Source organism: Micromys minutus, assembly GCF_963924665.1.
Source record: "Micromys minutus genome assembly, chromosome: 25".
In the NCBI taxonomy this organism is placed as follows: domain Eukaryota; kingdom Metazoa; phylum Chordata; class Mammalia; order Rodentia; family Muridae; genus Micromys; species Micromys minutus.
This window is the reverse complement of record NC_137960.1, coordinates 5,583,788-5,603,917: the sequence shown is the minus strand read 5'-3', so window position 1 is coordinate 5,603,917 and position 20,130 is coordinate 5,583,788. Positions and strand designations below refer to the sequence as shown.

Genomic DNA, 20,130 nt, shown 5'->3' with positions numbered 1-20,130 from the left:
GTTCCCTTGTGGTTTTAATATTCTTCCCTCGTTCTGTGCATTTGCTTTGACTGTTACCTGCTGAGGGGAATTGCTTCTTGGTCCAGTCTATCTGGTGTTCTGAAAGCTTCTACCTTAATAGGCACCTCCCTTTTTATGATGAGGGAATTTTCTTCTATGATTTTGTTGAAAATATTTCCTGTGCCTTTGTCCTGGGTTTCTTCTCATTATTCTTAGATTTCGGTCCCAGATTTCCCAGATGTTTTGTGCCTGATTTTTTTCTCCTTTTAAGATTTAACATCTCCTTTGAACGAGATGTCCATTTCTTCTCTCATGTCCTTCGTGCCTGAGACTCTCTCTCCCATCTCTCGTATTCTGTTGGTGAGGCTTGCCTCTGAGGTTCCTGTTTGAATTCCTAAATTCTTTCATTTCCAGAATTCCTTCGGTTTGAAGGTTTTTGTTTGCTTGCCTGCTTGCTTATTGATTCTATTTCCACATTCAGGTCTTGAACTGTTTTATGCATTTCCTTTCACTGTGTTCTCATGGATTTCTTGAAAGGACTGATTCACTTCCTCTGTGAGCATTTCTTGTCATATTCATGAAGGGCATTTTAAGGTCTTTCTCATGTGCTACAGCTACCTCTGAGCACTCTGAGCCTGCTCCGGGGGTGGGGGAGGCTGCTGGGCTCCCGCGGCAGCCTTGCCCTGACGGCTCCTATGTTTTCATGATGATATCTAGACATCTGAGTTTGGGAAGACTGATTCCAGTGCTGATATCCGGTCTTGTCTCTACTGGGCACGTGTTTTGTTCCTCGGGTTGTTTCCTCTCTGGTTCTTCGGAGGAGGGGGTGTTTGCTGTTCGAATTCGTCTGGGATGGAGATTGGTGCAGCTACTAGGCATTCCAGGAAATGTGTTTCTAGGTGTTAGTCGCTGACACTCAAGAATGCAGATGGTGGGTGTCCTGAGGGGGTCCGCAGGAGGCAGGGAAGCAGGGTGTTCCAGTAGAATCTGATTAGTCCTTTGGGCATGGGGGGCAGAGACTGCGGAGAGGCAGGTGGTCTGCTACAGAGTTGAGGATTAGCCTGGGGGATTAGATTTGGAAGTGAGGAAGTGACAGGTTAGCCTGGCTTCCCTTGCTGGAGTGGCCAGAGTTATTTTATTTTTAATTATGCGTGTGTGTGTGTGTGTGTGTGTGTGTGCGCGCGCGCGCAGAGTGTGTAAGTTCCCTCAAAGTCTAGAAGGTGAGGTTGGATCTCCTAGAGCTGGACTGATAAGCGGCCGTGAGCTGCCTTCATGAATTCTGAGGAACTGAGCTGGGGTCCTCTCTGCAAGAACTGTAAGTCTTCATAAGCACAGAGCCAGCCCCGGCCCCAGCAGTGGCAGACTGTACAATGCTTACAAGGCATTAGCTATGAGCGGCTGCAACGTGAAGACAGCAGGAGACATCACTTAACCCTCTCCTGGGAGTTTGAAACAGAGTGGGGAGGGGTCCTGCCCTGTGAAACCCTCAGGAGTCTCCATCTCCTTTCTCTGTTGTTCTGTCTACACCGCAGGGGTCTGCGGTGGTTCAAGTGGCCCTATCAGGCCCATAAGCACATCTGAGCCATCAGGATGACAAAGAGAAATAACAGGAGTCTGATCTTTAATGGTCACCTTCCTCTCTTCTCGGTCCTTTCTTACAAACTGACAGCATCAAGCCAGGCACACTGGCTCCATGCCTGGGGCCCCAGCACTGGAGAGAGAGGCAAAAGGCTCAGGAGTTCAAAGTCATAATGGATTCATGGCAAGCTACGTGGGGTTATCCAAAGCCAAGCAAGAAGGCCAAAGGTCTGAGTTGGATTCCTAAGACCCTCATCACGGTGGAAGGAGAAAGCCTACTCCCAAAAGTTGTCCTCTGATCTCCACAAGCACACTGTGGTATGTTCACACCCACACACATAAAACTCGCATGCACACAAAATGAATAACTTGTCATTTAAAAATACTTAGTAGCAGCCAGGCGGCCAGTTTCCAAGCTGGGCGGTGGTGCATGCCTTCCATCTGAGGCAGGAACTGAGTTCGAGGCCAGAGTGGACCTCACAGGAATTTCCAGGACAGCAAGGGTTACCCTATGTGGAAATACCCCCTTCCCCTATGCTTTAAAACAAACAAACCCTTTGGTAGCAAAGCCATCTGCAGCAAGTGATACTTGGTAATATAAACTTTATTCTGGCCAACTCTGCGGATACATAATTGCCATGTTCGTGGAAGGCACAGTAGCTAAGGTAGTGAAGGCCTGACGTCATAGACCTCAACATTCAAAGAAAATGGGTCGGATGTGGAACAAACTCCACATTCCTCGTCAAGAGGGCCCCTTGCTGATGGGATAAAGTAGCTACGTCTTAGTCCTGATATAAAATATTTGTCTATGGTAGTTACTGGGATACCATGGCTAGGGGTGCCCATGAACCCCAGTTCTGAGCACTGAACAGTGAAGGCCTGGTGAAGGTTCTCGGAGATGTTTAACTTCCGGTGGAAGAATCGAGTACAGAGAAGAGCTTCCGGGGCACTCCTGATTGGCCCCGCTGCTGAGGGGCAAGTTGGCAGTCAGCCGATGACCACAGAAAGGAAGCTAACGTGGGACCCTGACGCCGTGCAGGAGAGCTGAAAGACCCGGATGAAAGAGCCAAGCTGAGAAAAGACATCTGAGAAATAAAAGATTATACGTGTAGGAAACAGTGTATAGAGCCACCCCTGGGGCGATGGATGGAGTCTGACGTCGTCCAGGACGGTGTGAGCAGAAAATTACCTGCATTTGCTCATCCCCAGTGGGGCCTGGTTTTCCTGCTTGTCAGCTGATCCACCGTCAGAGCAGGACAGGCTGGTTCTCTCTCTGTGTTGGAGAGGACCGGGCTTTTGTTTTGGAAAACATGACCTCTTGAGCAAGAGTTTGGCCTGGAAGAACAAAGGAAGAAGGGAAAATGCTGACTTCCCTACAGTGTCTGGGATTTCTCTCTTGCTGGGAAAATGGAGAGATAGCAGGTTGTGCCCCCTACACACACACACACACACACACACACACACACACACACACACACACACACACACACCACAGATATCCTGCTGGATTTGATGCTGGCTACTTGGCTGGGAAGTAAGCTCAAAGCCTCAGCCCTTAGTCTGGAAAGATGGCTCAGTGATAAGAGCGTTTGCTGCTCACAACTGTCTGTAACTCCAGTTCTTCGGGATCCAACTGGCGCCCTCTTTTGGCTTCTTTGGGTACTGCATGAACCTGGCACTATTACATGCAGGCAGGAAAACACACTCAACTATGTAAAATTTAAAAGAAGAAAAACTGCACTGCGGGGTCTCTGCTGGTACCAAACAGTGACTCTCGAGGAAAGCCTGCAGCCATGGCCCTAGGGGACTCAGGCAGCCCTTAAAACGGGCCGCAAGAAGAGAGCTGAGGTCTCTGGCCAGGAGCTACCAACAGCCAGGTGAGTAAAAGGCTCCGCTACCAAGGACAGCCTTCAGCTGGCAGCTGCTCCAGACCTTTGCTCTGACTTTAGGAGGGCCCCCGAGGAAGAGCAGGCAGCTAAGACACCCCTGGCCTCCTGTCTCAGAAACCTAAAACACCTAGGCATGGGATCAGCCTAGATGTCCATCAGCCGATTGATGGATAGATGGGTGTGTGGGTGGGTGGATGGATGGGTGGGTGGATGAGTGGATGGGTGGGTGGATGGATGGATGGATGGATGGATGGATGGATGGATGGATGAGTGGATGGGTGGGTGGATGGATGGATGGATAAATGGATGGATGGATGGATGATGGATGGATGGATGGATGGGTGGGTGAATGGGTGGGTGAGTAGATGGATGGATGAGTAGATGGGTGGGTGGATGGATGGATGGATGGGTGGGTGGATGGATGGATGAATGGATGGATGGGGAAGATGAAGATGGTATAGACTGTGGAATTTATTCAGCTGTGAAATACTATTAAATTATGACATCTGCAGAAAACTGGATGAAGCTGGAAATCCTTGAGTGAAGTAGAATGAACCAGGCTCAAAAGGACAAATAGAACCTGTGTGCTCTCACATGTGGATCCTTGATTTTAATTCCTGTGTGTGTGTGTGTGTGTGTGTGAGAGAGAGAGAGAGAGAGAGAGAGAGAGAGAGAGAGAATCACAAAACTAGAAAATGGACTGAGGGGATCATGAGGTTTTGAAGGAGGTAATGCTTGTCACAGTGAAGAGATAAGACTGTGACTGGGAAGAAAGAGTCCAGTGGGAGGGGCCAGGCAGAGGTGGGGAGAGGAGGGGAAGGGCAAGAAGCACATATAATAAAGCCACAATGGAACTTTGTAAGCTAACGCTGGGTGGCGGGGCCCCAGTGAAACCTGTTTAGAGCCTTGCGTGGTAACAGATGCCTTGAGCCCAGCTCTCTAGACAGAAGCAGGAAGATCTCTCTGAGTTCAAGACCAGCCCGGTCTCAAAACAAAAACAGAAAATAGAAGTTTTAAAGTCTGAGGAAGATAGCCCAGCTCACAAATTCCTTGCCTTGTGTCTCAGTTGCTGTTCTATTGTTATGAGAAGACACCGTGACCATGTCAACTTATAAAAGAAAGCATTTAACTTGGGAGCTCATAGTTTGAGAGGGTGAGTCCATGACCGTGGAGGCAGAAAGCAGGCAGGTAGGCAGCAGGCAGGCAGGAACTGGGAGCTTACATCTTATCCATAAGCAGCAATGAGAGAGACAAAGACAGAGAGACAGAAAGAGACCGGGGTGGGTGGTGGACCTGGCATGGACTTTAGAAACCTCAAACCCCACCCCCAGCAACACACCTCCTCCAACGAGGCCACACCTTCTAATCCTTCCCAAACAGTTTCACCAACTGAGGGCCAAATGTTCAAATATATGAACCTATCATTCAAAGCACCGTTGTAAGCATGATGACCTGAGTTCAATCCTCAAAGCCACATTTTTTAAAAACAAAACAAAACCAGACACAATTGTAATCCAAGCATGGAAATAGTCAGATCCCTACTTGGGGCTCACTTGGCTGGCCAGCCTACCCTACTTGGTAAGTTCCAGTGAGATAGCCTATCTTTAAAAAATAATGGCGGTGGTGGCACATGCATTAATTCCTGCACTCAGGAGGCAGAGGCAAGTAGATCTCTGAGTTTGAGGCCAGCCTGGTCTACAGATCGAGATCCAGGGAACTCGGGGCTACACAGTGACACCCTTTGTCTCAAAAAGCCGATAGATCAATACATACATACATACATACATACATACATACATACATACACAGACAGATAGACAGATAGATAGACTGACAGATGATAGATTCCTTTAAAAAACCCAATGGCTTATATATGTTTGTCTTCCTAGTGCATAATTTCTAGGTAATTCCATAGAGATTGATAGGTATAGGTCAGTTAATTGTGGATACAACAGTTAAAGAGGGGAAATAGCCAAATATGTCTCAAAGTGAACTGGCAAGATGGCTCAGTGGGTAAAGAGCTTGTGATGCAAGCCTGGGGCCTGAATTTGATCCCCAGAATTCATGTAAAGGGTGGGAGAAGAGGACCCATCTACAAAGTCTTCCTCTGACCTCTGCAAGCATGTTGTGGTATGAGACACACACACACACACAAATGATAGATAGATAGATAGATAGATAGATAGATAGATAGATAGGTTTTTAAAAATGTTTGTCTGTTTGTTTGTGACAGGGTTTCTTTGTGTAGCCCTGGCTGTCCTAGGACTCATTTCGCAGACCTAACTGGCCTCAAACACAGAGATCACCTGCTTCTGCCTCCCAAGTACTGGGATTAAAGGCACGCACCATAACCACCTGACTAGACAGATGCTTTTTAAAATGTAGTCTTAAGCCAGGCATAGTGACACATTTATCGGAGCACTTGCAAGATGAGCAGACATCTTGACATTCAGGCCAGCCAGTGAGCTTCAGGACACCAGAGCTATATAATGAGACCCTGCCTCAAAAAAAACAAACAAGCAAACAAACAAATAAAGCAGTTTTAGGCCAACTGTGACAAAGCACATCTTTAATCCCAGCACTCAGGAAGCAGAGGCAGGCCAAGTCTGCATAGTTTGCATAGAGATCTGCTGCCCTCTTCTGGAATCCTTGGGTACTGCACACATGCACACACATGCATGCACACACACATGAACATATACACACATATGCACGTGCACACACTCTCGCACACATACACATGCTCACACACATATATTAAATACTGGGACATAAGAGAAAAAATAAAAAGTAAGGATGTGTCTCATCTCCTGGAACTATGTCCAGCCACTGGGCATCCTTGATTCGAGGCAGTGTCTGGGAAGGCAGAGGTTTCCCTTGGATCTGGGCCTCTTGCCATCCTGAACACAAGGACTCTTAGCAAAGCAGGAAATAGGCAGGGGAAAGACTCTAGCTGGCATCTCTGTGCACAAAGCCTAGCAAATGGTAGTTAGCATGCAGGGTAAACAAGAGTCACCCGAGCTGCCCAGTGCTGCTTGTGTGCACAACCCTCTGAGCCTCCCGAGCACATTTGCTTGTTTAGCTCTCAAGGTGACTCTGCAGTTGTCTTTTATTAATGGGGTTTCCACTGATCGTCCTTTTTATTTTGTGCCCACGCGTGTGCACACGTGTGCCATGGGAGTCTTGTAGGAATTGTCAGAGGCGGTCTGCCCTGTGGGTCCTAGTCATCAAACTAAGAGTCAAGCATACTGTACTATGTTTCTGCAGAGATGAGATTTTGACAGCCATGTAACACTCCCATTGTGCAACCATGTAACAATTCCTTTCTCCTTTTATATATTTTTAAAGATTTACACACACACACACACACACACACACACACACACACACACACACACTTCAGACAGACCAGAAGAGGGCATCAGATCCCATTCCAGATGGTTGTGAGCCACCATGTGGTTGCTGGGATTTGAACTCAGTACCTCTGGAAGAGTAGTCGGTTATTATTATGTGCATATAATGGGGGCACACATATCAGGGCACCAGGGCATGTGTGTGGAAATCAGAGGACAACTTTGTGGAGTCGGTTCTCTCCTCCCACCTTTATGTACAGTCCGGGGATTGAACTCGGGTCATCAGGCTTGGCAGCAAGCACCTCAACCCTCCAATCCTCCCCTGAAGCCCATTCTTTACTGCAGTGCCCCTTCATTCTTTTTTCAGACAGGTTTTTCTGTCACCCAAACTGCCCTTTAACTCGCTCACTATGGGGCCAATGATGACCTTGAACTCCTCATCCCCCTGCCTCCACATACCAGAGTACTGGATTTACAAGTGCAGACCATGGTTTTATATGGCACAGGGGATGGGAAATAGAATTTCACATGTGCAAGACAATAGCCTGGACCCCAGCTCCTCTCCTGTTGTCTAGTTACTAACTGTTCACACGGTCACACTGCGTTTTCTAACCGTTCTGTAAGTGATCATAGCGGTTCCATTGGCTGTGTGAGCTCTAAACCCCGCCGCCCCTCTACAAAGTGGTGGTAGGTTGGGGGCGGTGACTGTCAGGGAGAGACAAACCAATAGAAACACACAGAGAGAGCAGGGGCAGGGCGGGAAGCGGGGAGAGGGAAAAGACGGGGGGGGGGGGGGGGGGCGGCTATCAGTTCACGGCGAATTTTTCTTTGCTGCGATGGTTCTTGTTTTTTTTTTTTTTTTTTTTTGGGGGGGGGCAGTTTGGCAAACTTGGGTTTGGACCCCGAACACTCAGCTAAGAAGTATTCCCTGTATGTTGACAAAACCTGTCCCCCACAGGAGAATGGAAACCCCTTCTCCCCTCCCCAGTCTATGGCAGATTGTGTGGGGCTGGCTTCTGAGGAGCATGCTGGGATCGTCACTTGGGACTTCTGAAGCCTGGCACGGAAAAGACGGGGCAAACCCATCTTTCTCTCGGCTTGCCGGTAGCCCAGAGAGAATGTCACGTGTCTTCCTCGAGGACTCTCCGTCATGGTCCTTTGAAATAGAATCTCTTACTGAACTCAAAACTGTTTTGCCTAGGCCAGTAAACTCCAGGATCTGACTGTCTTCATCCCCCCCCACACCCCCACACCCCGCCCCCACAATGACCAGGATTACAGGAACACAGACCACTGCAGGGTTTTACAACAGACCCTGAACTCAGGTCCTCTGTAAAGCCCTTCACCCAGGAGGAGTTATCCAGACCTCCTCCCCACCCCCACACCAGTCCAACATCTTTGGTGAACTAAAGCTGCTATGTCCCCTTTCCTTTCCACTTTCTTTCTAAGGGGGAGGGAGATGAGGCAGAGAGCCCGGTACTTCCTGCGGTGGACAGGAACTGAATCCCCACGAGGTTGCTTGTCTCCACAGGAGGTACGGGCATGAAGCATCAAACCTGGTGCGGGCTGACAGCCAAGATGGGCACGGTGCTGTCGGGGGTCTTCTCCATCATGGCCACCCACATGCACCTCATCTTCGAAAGGAAGCACCTTAGGGACGGCAACTGCACGGACAACCTCCAGACTCAGGGCATCAACCTGCTGGTCCACTTCATCGTCTGCTGGAGCTTCAAAATCGTCCTCTTCCTCTCCGTAGTCACCATGGTAGCCAGCTGCCTCCTCCTGTACTCCGTGTACGCCCATATCTATGAGGGTCTCATGAGCTACACCGTCTGGATCATGGTCTATGAGTTCACCAACCTGGCCGTCCAGACCCTCACCGACGACTTCAGCGCGGCCGTGGTCAGAGCCATGCGGTGGTTCGGCTGGGTGTCCCGTGCCTCCCTACACTGCTTCTGGCTATACTTCGTCGTTACCCACGCCCAGATCATCTACCAGAGTAAAAAACAGGGCAACATACTCAGCTACCACAGGCGTATCTCTTTGGGAAGCGGAGACACTCCGCAGCGGAAATCAAAGATTATAAACTTTATCCAACACTACAGTGACTAATGGCGGCCATTTTCCATCCTTGGAGATTCTCGGGGTAGTCCTAGCCCCCCCCCCATAAATCCTTCTTTTGGGGGGGGAAAGGGTTGCTTTTGGTATGCTCTTTCCTCTTTAGCCTCAACCCCTAGCCTATAACCCCCTCTGTTATAGACCAGGCAAGTGAAACAATAAAAAAAAAAAAGAAAAAGAGGGCTGGAGAGATGGCTCGGTGTGATAGAATACTGACTGCTCTTCCAGAGGTCCCAATTCCAGAGTCCAGAAACCACATGGTGGCTCACAACCATCTGTAATGGGATCTGATGCCCTCTTCTGGTGTGTCTGAAGATAGCAACACTGTACTCACATACATAAAATAAATAAATAAATCTTAAAGAAAAAGAAAAGAAAAGACAAATCAATTTGAAGAAAAAAAGAAAATGTTCCTCTCTTGAGTTTCACCACCAACACATGTACGTAGTTTGTCAAGAAATGGCCAAAGGGGCTAGGGAGAGAGAGCTCTGCAGTAAAGAGCCCTTGCTGCCTGGGTTTGGTTCCTAGGATTCACACAACTGTCTGCAACTCCCCTTCTAGGGGATCTAGCACCCTCTTGTGGACTTCACAGGCACTGCAACCATAGGATGCACACACTGTCTTAGTAACTTCTGTTGCTGTGAAGAGACACCATGACCAAAGCAACACTTACCAAAAAACCTCCTGCATTTAATTGGAGGGTTTGCTCACACTTGCAGAGGTTTAATCCACTATCTTCATAGCTGGGAGCAGGGAGGCACCCAGAGTACTGGACATAAAGACAGTAGGTAGAGTGAGGAGCTGGGAGTACAGGGTCATTCTTACAAAATCACCGGGGGGGGGGGGTGGCCTTTAATCCCAGCACACAACAGAGGAAGGCAGACATCTGAGTTCAAACCAGCCTGGTCTACAGCTCGAGTTCCAGGACAGCCAGGGCTACACAGAGAAATGTGTCAGGATAAACAAAAACAAAAGTGTCAAAAGGTATCTAACTAAACAAAAGGAATCTGTTCACCTTGTTGCTATGCCTGTTGCTATGCTATATGCTATGAGTGACAGTTCAGTGGCTAAAGGAACTCCCTGTGAAGGCCAATGGCCTGAATTCAGTCACAGGGTACAAAGAGAGAACAGACTCCCATTCATCTGTCCTCTGACTTTCTGTCCCCAACAGATACACACATGCACACACACACACACACACACACACACACACACACAATGTAAAAAGGTAACTAAAGGATGGCCAGAGAGATGGTTTGCTGGTTCAGAGTGTTTGCCACTCTTTCAGAGGACCAGAATTTGATTCTCAGCACCACCACCCACCTCGGGCACCTCATAACTGACTGCATCCCCAGTTCCAGTGGGATCTAACATTCCTGTGGGCACTGTAAGTGTGTGTGTGTGTGTATGTGTGTGTGTGTGTGTATGCAGACACACAAACACAAAGATGAACATAATTTTTGTTTAGAGACAGGGTCTCTTCAACGCAGCCTTGGCTGGCCTGGAACTAACTCACTATGTAGACCAGACTGGCCTCAAACTCACAGAGATTCCCCTCCCCCCATCCCCTGCCTCCTTAGTGCTGGGGAAAAGGAGTATGCCGCTACATTGGGCCAAAGAGAGAAAAAAATACATTTTTAAAGAAAGAAAAAAGAAAGGAAGCTGAGGCAGGAGTGGTCGCTGTCTTTGGAGATATCGCCGAGACCATGTGTGCAGACAGTGAAAGACTTGGCCAGATTCTAGGACAGAGACAGAGGATGTGTTCAAGTGGGCACTGACAGGTACAGCAGACATGTCCCCAGAGGGGCTGCTCTGCCAGGAAGAGGAGTAAGCCTTTTTTGATGGGTATTTCTGGGTAGAGAGCCCAGCCCAGTGTTTATCTGCATGACTCTGCCCATGTCCTGTTGCTTGGCTGAGGTATAGATTTTATAATGTGACTTCTTGCTTTTGGGGCTGGCTACGTGTGGACGATGTCCTGAGTCACTGTGGTGAGACTGTGAGTCTTCTGGGCCTGCTTCTTTTTCTCTCTTTTTTTAAAAAAGACATATTTCTTTATTATATATGAGTACACTGTAATTGTCTTCAGACTCACCAGAAGAGGGCATCAGATCCCATTACAGATGGCTGTGAGTCACCATGTGGTTACTGGGAATTGAACTCAGGATCTCTGGAAGAGCAGTCAGTGCTCTTAACCACTGAGCCATCTCTCCAGCCCCTGGGTCTGTTTCTTAAGGTAGAGAATTTCCCTCACAGAAGTGTTCCCAAAGACTGTATTTATCTGTAACGGGATTTGATGCCCTCTTCTGGTGTATCTGAAGACAGCTACTGTGTACTCATATACATGAAATAAAAAAAAAATTTTAAAAAAGATGCCCTACAGGTTTGCCCACAGCGCAATCTTAGGGAGGCATTTTCTCAGTTGAGGCTTCCTCCTCTCAAGTGACTCTAGCTTGTGTCCAGTTCACATAAAACGAGCCAGTGCACGTGTGCGCATACAAGCTGCAGAATCAGCTGGACATTTGGGGGCGGGTGGAGCAGTACTAAGGACTAAGCGCAAAGCCTTCATACACACTAGGCAAGTCTTATTTCACCGGGCAGGTTCGCCGTAAAAATTTCATCTTCATGGTGTGACTCTTCTGAGCCATGAGAACGGGCTTCTCTCTGGAAGTCTAAGTTTCCAATGGCATCAGGTCTTTTACGCCTTTTTATCTGTGTGTGTGTGTGTGTGTTTGGGAGGTGGGGGTGGGGGAGGAGAAACTGAATAAAGACTGAGGAACCCTTCACTGAGATTGGTTAATTCTCTGCGCTACCACAGTCAAACCTAGGGAGAGCACACGTTGCATGCGTGTCCCCTGACCCAACCAGGGAGATGAGCGTGATATGTTCACACACTGCCAATTCAGTTGAGTAGTTGAAAGACGCCTCGGTCCACCTCTGACTTTACCTTTGCTAGTTACTGACTTTGCCTGTCTGTCAGCTGTCAGGCGCTGAGCCAGGGTCCCAGCCCGCTGAGTTTGCAGGTGTCTGTCAAGCAGCCCTCACATCTGATCTACAGGCTACACCAGTAGTTTTTACCGTGGCAGAGAGTTTAGCTCCGTCCCATTCTTTCCTGCTCATCTCATAGCTAGCGCCTTGTCTTAGTAGTTGCTTACATTAGAAGTCCTACTTACAGCTAAGAACACCATTGCCGGGTGGCACGTGCCTTTAATCCCAGAACCTGGGAGGCAGAGGTAGGTAGATCTCTGAGAGTTAAAGGCTAGCCTGGTCTACAGAGCCAATTCCAGGGCAGCTACGAAGAGAAACCCTGTCTGGAAAAAAAACCAAAAGTATGCATTGTTAGCTGTTTTGAGAACACATGCTATGCAGTGCCCAAAGAGACCAGAAGGAGGTGTCAGGGTCCCTGGAGCTGGAGTTATGGTAGTAATGAACCATCCTACGTGAAGTTGGGATTCAAAGCAAGTCTTTGGTATGAGCAACAAGCACTCTTTAGTGGGGAGCAATCTCTATAGTCCCTCCCTCCTCCCTCTCTTTTCTTTTCTTTCCTTTCTCCCTCCCTTTCTTCTTCCTTTCCTCCCTCCTTCCATCCCTCCCCGTACCCTCCCTCTTTTCCTCATGCTTGTCTTTGATTGGCATACAATCATTGCACAGAATCATGCAATTTACTGGAGACATTTCATCCCAGTGTATCATGTATGGCTCAGTGATGCAGAACACTTGCTACACAATCGTGAGGAGCAGAGTTTGTAACCCAGCTCACTTGTGACAAGCCAGTCGTCCCCTCAACTACAAACAACCCCAGGCTTCTATGGAACTGTTGGAGACAGGAGCGTCCCTGGGGCTTGCCACCCTCCAATCTAGCTAAGAAAATGTGAGCTCCCGGTTCAGAAAGAGATTTCTGTCTCAAGGGAAAAGCTGGGAAGAGACTGGATGCCCTCTCCTGGCCTCCACGTGCAAGTGAACCGGTGCATAGTATAAGACATAGAAAAGGAGAGGGAGACAGACAGACAGACAGACAGACAGACAGACAGAGACAGGCGCATAGACACAGGCAGAGACTGAGACACAGAGTTGGGGTGAATGAGGAAGAGAACCGGGAGACAGCTCAGGGGTTAAGAACACAAACTGACCTTCCAGAAGACCAGAGTTTATAACACCCACATGCAGACACACACATACACATAATTATAAACAATAAAAAAAAATAAACATCTAAGAAAGAATGACTTGGAGCCAGAAAGAAGTCTCCACTGGCCGCTCTTCCAGAGGACCCAGGTTCAATTCCCAGCACCCACATGGCAGCTCAAGCGTTCTGCTACTCCATTTAAAGGGGATCTGGCGCCCTCACAGACATACATGCATGGGAAAACACATAAAAGCCATGTTAAGTGGCTTCGGTCACAGGGTCTGAGACCAGAATAGAAAAATTATAAACCACATGATCATGGGTTCCAGGAACCCAACTTGGCTCCTCAGAAAGCTACATGCTTCTAACTGATGAGCCCTTGTTATTTGGGAAGGAGGGGGTTGAGTCAGGGTCTCCCGTAAACCAGGTTGGGAATAACCTTGAACTCCCGATCTTCCTGCCTCCACAGAACCATTCATCACCTTACAGCCGGGACTGAGAGTTTGAAGCTACTCAACAATCCCGGGGTCAGTGGTGTTTCCGAGTTCCAACAACGGGATTCCAGCTACGCAGGTTAGACCGTGGCTCAGACCCTTGGGCCACGCCCTTTCCACGTGATTTGGGGTCTTGGTCTTGAGCCAGCTCTGGCTCTTCTCGTGCTTATTATCCTGCATTTTCTCCTTCAGGAGCTACCCTGGTGAGTCGGGCCTAAAATGAACTCCAAGATGATACCCATCATGGCGGGCATCTTCTCCGTCCTGAATACCATCCAGTTCTTCATCTTCGAGCTGAAGCAGGTAACTCACATCGGCTTCGAAGATAAGTACAGCATCTACCTGGACTCAGAATCCAAGGTAGCGTCCTGGGTCGTGGTCTACAGGCACAACATCAGCACAGGACTGTCCATCGCCACCATTATGGTCAGCTGCTTCTTCCTCTTCTGCCTCGACAAGAACATGTCCGTCGGGATACTCGTCTATACCATCTGGATCACCGCCTACGAGCTGCTCAGCTTCACCATGGTCCTGCTCATCCACGGCACCATCAAGGAGCAGTTCAAGGACCTGAGTCAACTGTATTTGCTCTTGCAACTCTCCCGCATGCTCCTGCACTTCGCCTCCCTGCCCTTCGTGGTGAAGCACGGCTACGCGCTCTACCGGGACCCCAAGATCATAAGCATTGCTGGCCGCCGCAAGCGCTCCTCCATCAGCACCGTGGACTCGTGGCCACCTGTCGGGCTGGGGTCACTGTACCGCAAAACAACCTGAACCAGGATTGGGATGGTGCTCACCCGGGGTCTGCTCACAGAGCTCGTCTTTTCAGGGGATGTGAGTTCCATGCAGCCTGTTATTGTATTGGTTAATGGTATACATACATACATGCAAACATACATACATACATACATACATACGTACATACATACATTCATACATACATACATACATATATAAAAAACCTTTGCATTGACTATCGTGCTGTGCCTATTTTTGTTTAAAGATTTATTTATTACATGTAAGTACACTGTAGCTGGGGGCTGGAGATGGCTCAGTGGTTAAGAGCACTGACTGATCTTCCAGAGGTCCTGAGTTCAATTCCCAGCAACCACGTGGTTGCTCACAACCATCTGTAATGGGATCCGATGCCCTCTTCTGGTGTGTCTGAAGACGGCTACAGTGCACTCATTACCACAAAACAAACATACAAATCTTAAAAACAAAAAAAACAAAAACGAAAGATATGGGAAGAACAATATTATAAACCAACCACAGCGTCCAGAGCTCCCAGGGACTGAAACACCAACCAATGAGCACACATGGAGAGACCCATGGCTCCAGCTGCATATGCAGCAGAGGACAGCATTGTCTGGGCATCAATGGGAGAAGAAGCCATTGGTCCAGTGAAGGTGTATTTTCCCGGTGTAGGGGACGCCAAGGCACTGAGGTGGAAGAGGGTGGTTGGGAGAGGGAGCCCCTTCATGGAAACAAGTGGAGGGGGATACGAATGGGGGGGGGCAAGAGGATAACATTTGAAATGTAAATACAGAGAACATCCAAAAACAACAACAACAAAAATACCCTGTAGTTAGCTGTTTTCTCAGCTGCTAATACAGATGTGTGCTGTGGCTACAGGCCTGGCTTCTACATGGGTTCTGTGGAGCTTTTGAGGCAAGCCCTTCACCTACTGTGCCATTTCCCTGGCCCTGCTCCATCTTTTATCCCCAGTTGGCCTCTGCTCTCCTTTAGCTGAAGATGAGCCGGAATTTCAGGGATATAACAAACAGTGTCCAGTTATACAGTGCAGGGAATCAAATGCAGGGGTTTCTTTTATTTTGTTTCCTCCTCCCACCTTGGAGACAGGGTTTGAGTTTCTCTGTGTGGGATGATGTCTATATGCAGGTGAGTGTAGGCACAAGATAAGGCAAGGCCTGTGATTGGACAGTGAAAAAGTAAGGCGGGGACAGAGTGTTTGAGAGGCAGGAGAGATGGGAGAAGAGGGAGAAGAAGCCAAGAAGGAGGAAGACGAAGATGATCCACCCCTGTGTGGCTTTAAATAGCCACAGGTAGCTGTGAATATCTTATAAGAGATAAACTATTATAGGACAATTTGTCTCGTCCATGTGGGCAGTTTCCAGTATCAACTGGATCTGAGTTTATTGGGCGGTGTTTTTCTTCAAAGAGCAGCTCAACTGAGTTCAAGAGAAAGGTACGGCGGCAGGGCGCAACAATCCCACCACAGAATCGGGGTGTGTGAGGCTGGTGTGGCACCAACCCGCAGGTGTCATGCGGCTCTCCAATCCCAGTGGTATCGAGGGTTGGTGGTTCCTTTTTTAATATTTACCACTGTGCTGTGTGGCCCTTGCTGTCCTGGAACACACTCTGTAGACCAGGCTGGCCTCAAACTCATGGAGATCTGCCTGCCTCTGACTCCCAAATGCTAGAGGACCGAAGGCATGCGCTGGCTCACCCTGCTTTAAAGAATTATTTTTGTTTTTTTAATCATGTGTCTGTGTATGCATGAGTCCAAGTTCCGAGGAAGGCCAGAAGAGGCTGTTGGAGTCTCTGGAGCTGAGTCCCAGGTAGTTGTGAACCACCATGTTTGGATGCAGGGAACGAGACTCAAGTTTTCTGTAAGAACAGCGTGTGCTCTTAGCCACTGAGCCATCTCTCCAGGCCCCCAAGGACACACAGTTTTAATGCTTACTGCTGAGAGCTGGTGTGCCCTGATCATCAGCGAGGAACCACTTTTGTGGCCTGTGTTTCACACCCATGTGCAACATTATACTCATACCTATGCTGTCCTTATAGGCCAGCCTGGTGACATGGCTAGGTCACATGATAAAAGCAGGTCACGTGATAAAAGCAGGACTTCAGTCACAGTGGCTGAGCTCCTGAAGAAAGTGCAGTATGCCCTATCTAGTATCTTCCATATACTTTTAAAAAAATTTATTCATTTGATGTATGTGAGTACACCATATCTGTCTTCAGACACACCAGAAGAGGGCACCAGATCCCACTACAGATGGTTGTGAGCCACCATGTGGTTGGTGGGATTTGAACTCAGGAAGAGCAGTCAGTGCTCCTAACCACTGAGCCATCTCTCCTGCCCTTCTATAGACTTCTTATCTCTCAGCATGCAGCAGCCTCAATGCAGACTGGGTTATGTTTCTGAATTATGCCCTTATATCCTACCTACGACCTTTAGAACCTTGCCTCAAAAAACTACCTACCTAACTAAATAATCTGCTAAACACAGGCACGGTGGCAGTATAGGACTGGAAACAGCATTTGGTCGTTGTAGGGTAGAGGATCAGGAGTTCAAGCCCATCCCCACCTGTATTTCATGTTTGGGGCTAGCCTAGGCTACTGAGGACTATACGCTGTGTGGGGGAAAAACAAAACAACAAGACAAAAAAGTTTGAAGCTAGGTACGGTGGAGTTCAGTTTCTGTCTCGGTTCTTGAGAGACTGAGGAAGGCCAATGACTGCACATTAGAAGCTGGCCTTGTCTATAGAAAGAATTCTAGTCTATATATAAGACCCTGTCTCATAAGTAAAATTAAATAAGATAAGCCGGGCCGGGGGGGGGGTGTTTCACATGCAAGGGGACCAGAAAAGATGTCCACGATTACTCTTCTTTATCCCCCTCAAGATGGTCTCTTTTACACTGAACCGGGGCTTGCTATTTTCTGGCTAAGCTGCTGCCCTGAAGAGCCTTAGAAATCCTCTGACCCCAGAACCGGGATTTCAGGTGCACACCACCCTCCAGGCTGGGTTCTGTGATCACATGCTTGGGCAGCTCTTACTCACCGAGCCATTCTCCCGGACCCCAACACTGTCCGTTTGAACCACATCCCTCCCGACCCTGAGCATTCTGGTTGCTGCAGACTCACTGAACCCAGAACAGCTAAAAGCACTAACAATTCCTTTTCCCAGTTAAGCTGCGAGAAATTCATTTGACCCGGGGCAGTTCTTCGGACGACCACTAGGTGGCGGTCTGTGACAAGTTTCCAGTTAGTATTGCTGGTCAAAACAAGATTCTCCAAACAGTATTGAAACTTACAAAAGGATCTGATTCCTACCCTGGTGTCTTCAGCCCAGTCACAGCAGAAGTGAGAAGGCTGGGAACCAGAAATAAGCTCACATAAGAGATACTTGAACTGAGCCCGGTGTAGCAGGTCCTTCCACCGGAGGAGAAGGAAACAACCATATCCTAAAACTGACATGTATACACACACACACACACACACACACACACACCATAGCACCCACGTGCCTGTACACACACACAGTAATAATAAAAACAAATGCATATTTTTAGCTATTTAAAGAGACACTACAAGGTACTTGATGTAGGAAACTCTAAGCTTCAGTGTACAAAGCAAGTTCCTAATTATTACCAAAAACCCCAAAGGCAGGGATGCCCCTGCCACCTGTTTTGTTTTTTCCAAGACAGGGATTCTCTGTGTAGCCCTGGTTATCCTGGAACTCACACTGTAGACCAGGCTGGCCTCAAATTCACAAAGGTTCACATGCCTTGGCCTCCCTAGGGCTAGGATTAAAGGCAAACGTTTTTCATTTTCTGTTCTCCACTCTCTATGACCTTCTGGTGAAACTTCACACCTCCATCTTCCTTGTCTACTGACGTCTCCAGCCTCACCCCATCTCTGCAGCCTGAGACAGGCGGCTACCCCCTCCCCGGCCAACAGGTGTCTCTCTTGGCTCACAGACTCCAACCTACCTGCTCCTGCGTCTACCTTTCTGGAAGGCCTTTTTCCTCCCCTGGCTCCAAACCCCAGGGCTCAGTCGCACCCTCCCCTGGGCTTCACTCTGAAAGGATGACCCCCTCCCCCACCCCTCGGGTTTTGACCTCTCTGAAATCCAGTTTGTTTATGCAACTGCTTCCACCGAGAGGCTAGCCCACCTGTCCCGGAGCTCAGCTAGAGCAGGTCAGTACATATGCCCTGTGAACAAACAGAACCTAGCAGAGAGATAAGACATTGCTTACAAGGTGAGGGTCAGAGGAGAGGATCAATCCCCACAGGTTACCCTCTGACCTCTGACCCCCACCCTCTCACAGTGGATGGTCAGCCCACATCCATATGTGCACACACATGAATAAATGCTTGTCATTTCAAATTTTAACATAAAATCTATTTAGATGTTTACTGTTAGGGAGGGGTATAGTGGCACAGGCCTTTAATTCTAGGGCTCAATCCACAAAGGTAGGCCAGCTTGATCCCCATGGGAGGTTCCAGGACAGCCAGAGCCACATAAAGACCCAGTCTGAAAACAAACTAATAGGGAATCGGATGCTACCTTCTGGCTTTTGGAGGCACCTGCACTCATTTACATATACCCAAATGAGGACGTACACATAGTTTAAAAATAAGTCATTGGACAGTGACTTGTTTTAAGTCATTTTTATTCCTAGCACTTGGGAGGCAGAGGCAAGCAGAACTCTGAATTCGAGGCCAGCCTGGTCTACAGAGCAGGTTTCGGGACACCCAAGGCTACACAGAGAAACCCTGTTTCCAAAATAAATAAATTAATCTTGGCTAGATGTGGTGACACCTGCCCAAAGCTCTAGAAGCAGAACTAGGGCCTCTCTGCATTCAAAGGTTTATTGTTTTTATGTGAGTACACTGTAGCTGTCTTCAGACACACCAGAAGAGGGCACCAGATCCCATTACAGATGGTTGTGAGCCACCATGTGGTTGCTGGGATTTGAACTCAGGACCTCTGGAAGAGCAGCCAGTGCTCTTAACTGCTGAGCCATCTCTCCAACCCCACCTCTTTGCATGCAAAACCAGCCTGGTGTACATAGTTTCAGGCCATCCAAGCTACACAGTATAACCCTGTCATATATGTGTATATGTGTATATGTATGCATGTATATATATATATATATATATATATATATATATATATATATATATATATATATATATGACATCTACTATTTGCTAGGAAGAGCTGGTGTGCCGTGGATCACATATGAAAGTCTCCTTCCACCATGTGAGTTTTCCAGGATTCAAACTTAGTTGTCCCTGGGTTTGACAACAAGCCTCTACCCACTAAGCTATCTCACCCTCCCTGAAAAAGTTCTTATTAACACCATATAGATGTCCGTGCTGCTGGTGGTACTAAGAGCCTTGGAGTCGGTAGTCTTCCTACAGAGAGGTTCATTTGGCTGGGAACTTATAGTTAAATCTCAAACCCAGGACAAATGGTTGAGAAGCCTATTTAACATAGCAAAGCAAACCTGGCCCCAGGTTCTCCCAGCATCCTTCAGTCCCTACCTGCTACAGGGCATGGCTGGCACACCCTAAATTTCTCCAGCCCAGGGACTGGGATGCTCTTCCCCAGCTGGCTTCCCGATATAATCCAGCCAGTCTGGGGTACTTGGACCTTTTTTGACTACCCCTTCCTCTTCTGGCTCTTGCCTCCCCTCTCCTCCCAGGGCCAGCCTCCAGGTCTTGTTCACTCTAGACTCTCCGGGACACCCCGGCCTCTGGCTATGTTCTCCCTCAGATCTACAATAAGCCTCCTCCTCCGCCATACTGAAGAGCG

The 20,130-nt window shown here is 48.3% G+C and overlaps 2 protein-coding genes across 2 annotated transcripts; both read left to right on the top strand.

Annotated features, from left to right (window-relative positions):
• Window positions 1-8,362: 8,362 nt before the first annotated feature.
• On the top strand, window positions 8,363-8,932 carry TMEM217 (transmembrane protein 217; the record flags this gene model as incomplete). The annotated part of the gene is made up of 1 exon (XM_080937741.1): window positions 8,363-8,932. The coding sequence occupies one exon, from the start codon at window positions 8,363-8,365 to the stop codon at window positions 8,930-8,932; it is 570 nt and encodes a 189-aa protein (XP_080793867.1).
• Window positions 8,933-13,774: 4,842 nt separating this feature from the next.
• On the top strand, window positions 13,775-14,329 carry TMEM217B (transmembrane protein 217B; the record flags this gene model as incomplete). Its single annotated transcript, XM_080937740.1, has 1 exon — window positions 13,775-14,329. The coding sequence occupies one exon, from the start codon at window positions 13,775-13,777 to the stop codon at window positions 14,327-14,329; it is 555 nt and encodes a 184-aa protein (XP_080793866.1).
• Window positions 14,330-20,130: the final 5,801 nt, after the last annotated feature.